Source organism: Ctenocephalides felis, unplaced genomic scaffold (assembly GCF_003426905.1).
Source record: "Ctenocephalides felis isolate EL2017-DRISC unplaced genomic scaffold, ASM342690v1 CF-g0.4_SCAFFOLD_00845, whole genome shotgun sequence".
Classification (NCBI taxonomy): domain Eukaryota; kingdom Metazoa; phylum Arthropoda; class Insecta; order Siphonaptera; family Pulicidae; genus Ctenocephalides; species Ctenocephalides felis.
This window is the reverse complement of record NW_020536999.1, coordinates 83,365,874-83,371,212: the sequence shown is the minus strand read 5'-3', so window position 1 is coordinate 83,371,212 and position 5,339 is coordinate 83,365,874. Positions and strand designations below refer to the sequence as shown.

The 5,339-nt window shown below is 26.8% G+C and overlaps 1 protein-coding gene across 1 annotated transcript; it reads left to right on the top strand.

The window, feature by feature from the left end:
- Positions 1-2,141: 2,141 nt before the first annotated feature.
- LOC113391099 lies at positions 2,142-2,935 on the top strand. Its single transcript, XM_026627067.1, has 2 exons — positions 2,142-2,205; positions 2,361-2,935. The coding sequence occupies exons 1-2, from the start codon at positions 2,142-2,144 to the stop codon at positions 2,933-2,935; spliced, it is 639 nt and encodes a 212-aa protein (XP_026482852.1).
- The last annotated feature ends 2,404 nt before the right edge of the window (positions 2,936-5,339 follow it).

The window sequence follows — 5,339 nt, the reverse complement described above, 5'->3', positions numbered from 1 at the left end:
TTTATTCTACCAGGGAAACAGTCACGATTGTGAACAACATTTTAACTAACATTTTGGGCCAAATAATTTTGGACAAAAAAATTTGGCACAAAAAAATTTTTGGACAAAAAATATTTTGAACAAAAAAAAGAATTGGGCAAAAAAATTTTGGACAAAAAGATTTTGGACAAAAAATTTTGGACAAAATAAAATTTTGAACAAAATAAAAATTTGGACAAAAAAAATTTGAACAAAAAAAATTTGGACAAAAAATATTTTGAACAAAAAAAGAATTGAGCAAAAAAATTTTGGGTCAAATAATTTTGGACAAAAAAATGTTGGACAAAATAAAAATTTGGACAAAAAAATTTTGGCAGAATAAAAATTTAGCCAAAAAAATTTTGGACAAAATGAAAATTTGGACAAAAAAATTTTGGATAGAAAAAAGACAAAATAATTTTGGACAAAAACATTTTGGGCCAAAAAACAAAATTGGGCAAAAAAAATTTGGGCCAAAAATTTTGGACCAAAAAATTTTGGACCAAAAAATTTTGGACAAAAAATATTTTGAACAAAAAAAAATTGAGCAACAAAATTTTGGACCAAATAATTTTGTCTTTTTTTTGTCCACATTTTTTTTTGTCCAAAATTTTTTGGCCCAAATTTTTTTGCCCGATATCGTTTTGGACAAAAAAATGGCAAAAAAAGACAAAAAAATTTTGAACAAAAACATTTTGAGCCAAAAAACAAAATTGGGCAAAAAAAATTTGGACCAAAAAATTTTGTGCAAAAAATGAACAAAAGAAAATTAGGCAAAAAAAAATTGGGCCAAAAAACAAAATTATGTAAAAAAATTGGACCAAAAATTTTGGACAAAAAAATTTTGTACAAAAAAAATTTTGAACAAAAAATATTTGAACAAAAAAATTTTTGACAAAATAATTTTAGACAAAAACATTTTGGGCCAAAAAACAAAAATGGGCAAAAAAAATTTGGGCCAAAGAATTTTGGACCAAAAATATTTTGAACAAAAAAAAGAATTGGGCAATAAAATTTTGGACAAAAACATTTGGGGCCAAAAAACAAAATTGGCCAAAAAAAAATTTGGGCAAAATAATTTTGGGCAAAATAAAAATTTGGACAACAAAAATTTGGACAAAAACATTTGGACAAAAACATTTGGGGCCAAAAACAAAATTAGACAGAAAAATTTTTGGGCCAAATAATTTTGGACAAAAAAAATTTGGGCAAAATAAAATTTTGGACAAAAAAAATTTGGACGACGGTTACCATAGCAACCGTTGCTATATCCTTCCCTATCGCTTCCCTCTACGACCCCTTTTTCTACCCCACCTTTTTCGTTCATTGTAACCGTTGCCATGGCAACCGCTGCCAACAAAAAAAATTTAGACAAAGAAAAGACAAAATAATTTTGGACAAAAACATTTTTGGCCAGAAAACAAAATTGGGCAAAAAAAATTGGCCAAAAAATTTTGGACAAAAAAAAATTTTGACAAAAAATATTTTGAACAAAGAAAAGAATTGAGCAAAAAAAATTTGGGCCAAAAAAATTTTGGCAAAAAAAAGACAAAACAATTTTGGGCCAAAAAACAAAATTGGGCAAGAAAAAATTTGGACCACAAAAGTTTGGGCAAAAAAAAATTTTGGACAAAAAAAATGTTGGACAAAACATATTTTAAACAAAAAAATGAATTGGGCAAAAAAATTTTGGGCCAAAATATTTTGAACAAAAAAAAATGGACAAAAATATTTTGGGCCAAATAATTTTGGACAAAAAAATTTTGGGCAAAAAAAAGACAAAATAATTTTGGACAAAAACATTTTTGGCCAAAAAACAAAATAGGGCAAAAAAAATTTGGGCCAAAAAATTTTGGACAAAAAAAAATTTGGACAAAAAATATTTTGAACAAAAAAATATTGGGTAAAAAAATTTTCGGCCAAATAACACTAAACATACCATAACGGGTCAAATGACCCATTTTGAACTTTTGCATTGAAAATGCACGTATAATTTCATTGCGTTTGCACATTTGACTTCATGACTTTTTTTAAGTAATTAAAGTAAAGATATAAACATTTTTTTTTCTTGTTTTGTTTTGTTTATTCTGAGTAATCCTTCTTGTATACCGATATCTACCACAATGGGTCATTTGACCCGGAGAGAAAATTTTGGTTTAAGAGATTGTCGAGTCATATTTGTAGTCAGTAAATTGCACATTCTTCTAAACACTGTTGCGTTAATTAGTTTAACGAAAATAGCTCAGAGTAATTTCAAGAAAATATCAAATTTTAGATAGAAAATAGCTTTTGAGGAAAGAAAGATGAAGAGGAAAATATTGTGAATATATTTTATTTTGAAGCAAACAGACAGTACAAGTTATTAGAAGATATAAATAATATTGGCGAAGAGTTTTCAGAAATTAGTGAAGATGAATCTTCTGAAAATGAAGATATATTGGTTGAAAATAAAAATGAGTTTGATTCAACAGATACTGACGATGAAGAGGAAAATATTGTGAATATATGTAGTGGCCGAAAAAGAATAAGATTACTCTCAGATTCGGAAGAAAGTGAAGTAGAAATAAATGAACAAGATATTGCGAATGATGGATCTGTTTGGCAACAAATGCAAGTAGGTGTCACACCTGGAAAAGCACCACTTCATAACATTTTCAAGCAAGAAGTAGGCCCAACAGGATATGCAAAACGTTATATAATGGAAGGTAAAGTTATTACTGCATTTTCATTGACAATTGATCACCGTATTATGAACCATATAAGAACATGCACAATAGAAGAAGCAAAGAGTGTGTTAGTTTCTGATTGGAGTTTATTTAAAAAAAAATTAGATGCATTTATTGCAATTTTATATGCTCGAGCTGCATATAGAGCAAATGATTTGAATATTTCCTTTTTGTGGAATCTTCCTGATTAGCCTCTCCAAGTTTTTTTCGATATCTTTGATTTAGCTGGCATAAGTGCCTGGATTTTGTACAAGGAAACAACAGGAGAAAATATCTTGCGACAAGATTTTTTACCCAGCTAGCAGAAGAACTTGGCGCCGATTTTCGAGAAGTCCGTGAATAACCAAAACAAGAAACAAATACGAAAGTCTACTACAGATGCTTATAAACGTATGAGATGTCAAATAGAATACTATAAAAAAAATAAAACCAACAAAATTTGCTCTAAATGTAAAAAATATGTTTGCGGAAAATGTACAATGGACACAATTATACGTAAAAAATGCGATTAACTATAAATTAAAAAAATTTATTTTTGCTTTTGTAATAGAAATGCTCAACATACTATTTTGTTTAATTATAATAAATTTAATTTTTATTTTTATTTTCTTCCTAACATCCATATTTCATACATTCAAGCATGAAACATAGAGTCGGGTCATTTGACCCGCTATGGTAGAATTAGGTATATATCAAGTCTTGGTATGATTAACGATAATTTTGGGCAAAAAAATTTTGGGCCAAAAAACAAAATTCGACCAAAAAACAAAATAGGGCAAAAAAAAATTATGGCCAAAAATTTTGGACAAAAAATATTTTGAACAAAAAAAAGAATTGGGCAAAAAAATTTTGGGCCAAATGATTTTGAAAAAAAAATTTTTGGACAAAAAAATTTTGAACAAAAAAAATGTTGGGCAAAAAAAGTTTGAACAAAAAAAGACAAAATAATTTTGGACAAAATCATTTTGGTCCAAAAAACAAAAATGGGCAAAAAAAATTTGGGCCAAAAAATTTTGGTTAAAACATATTTTGAACAAAAAAAAGAATTGGGCAAAAAAATTTTAGGCTAAATAATTTAGGACAAAAAAAATTTGGACAAAATAAAAATTTGGACAAAAACATTTGGGGCCAAAAAACAAAATTAGACAAAAAAAATTTTGGGCCAAATAATTTTGGACAAAAAAAATTTGGGTAAAATAAAAATTTGAACAACGGTTACCATAGCAACCGTTGCTATATCCTTCCCTATCGCTTCCCTCTACGACCCCTTTTTTCACCCCACTTTTTTTTCCCTCATCGTAACCGCTGCCAACAAAAAAATTTTGGAAAAAAAAATTTTGGAAAAAAAAAATTTGGAAAAAAAAATTGGACAAAAAAAAAGACAAAAAAATTTTGGGCCAAAAAACAAAATTGGGCAAAAAAATTTGGGCCAAAAATTTTTGGACAAAACATATTTTGAACAAAAAAAAGAATTGGGCAAAAAATTTTGGGCCAAGTATTTTGGACAAAAAAATTTTGGACAAAAAAAAATTTGGACAAAAAAAAATTTTTGACAAAAAAAAATTTTTGACAAAAAAAATTTTGGACAAAAAAATTTCTGACAAAAAAAATTTTGGACAGAAAATATTTTGAACAAAAAAAAAAGAATTGGGCAAAAAAATTTTGGGCCAAATTATTTTGGACAAAAAAATTTTGAACAAAATAAAATTTTGGACAAAAAAAATTTGGAAAAAAAAAAGACAAAATAATTTTGGACAAAAACATGTTGGGCCAAAAAACAAAATTGGGTAAAAAAATTTGGGCCAAAATACTTTGAACAAAAAAAAGCATTGGGCAAAAAAATTTTGGGCCAAATAATTTTGGATAAAAAAATTTTGGACAAAAAAAGACAAAATAATTTTGGACAAAAACATTTTGGGCCAAAAAACAAAATTGGGCAAAAAAAATTTTGGACAAAAAATATTTTGAACAAAAAAAGAATTGGGCAGAAAAATTTTGGGCCAAATAATTTTGGACAAAAAAATTTTGGACAAAAAAATTTTGACAAAAAAAATGTTGGGCAAAAAAGTTTGGACAAAAAAATGACAAAATAATTTTGGACAAAAACATTTTGGGCCAAAAAACAAAATTGGGCAAAAAAATTTGGGCCAAAAAATTTTGGACAAAAAATATTTTGAACAAAAAACAGAATTGGGCAAAAAAAATTTGGGCCAAATAATTTTGGACAAAAAAAATTTGGAGAAAAAAATATTGGCAAAAAAATTTTGGATAAAAAAAAGACAAAATAATTTTGGACAAAAACATTTTGGGCCAAAAAATAAAATTGGGCAAAAAAATTTAGGGCCAAATAATTTTGGACCAAAAATTTTGGACAAAAAAATTTTGGACAAAAAAAATATGGACAAAAAAATATTTTGAACAAAAAAAGAATTGGGCAAAAAAATGTTGGGCTAAATAATTTTGGACAAAATAAAATTTTGGACAAAAAAAATTTGGCAAAATAAAAATTTTGACAAAAAAATTTTGGGCAAAAAAATTTTGGACAAAATAAAAATTTGGACAAAAAAAGACATAATAATTTTGGACAAAAACATT

Coding starts and splice junctions, on each gene's coding strand:
- LOC113391099 (XM_026627067.1), top strand. CDS start 2,142: ATGGGTCATTTGACCCGGAGAGAAAATTTTGGTTTAAGAGATTGTCGA. Junction 2,206..2,360: donor TCGAGTCATATTTGTAGTCA/GTAAATTGCACA, acceptor TTTATTTTGAAG/CAAACAGACAGTACAAGTTA.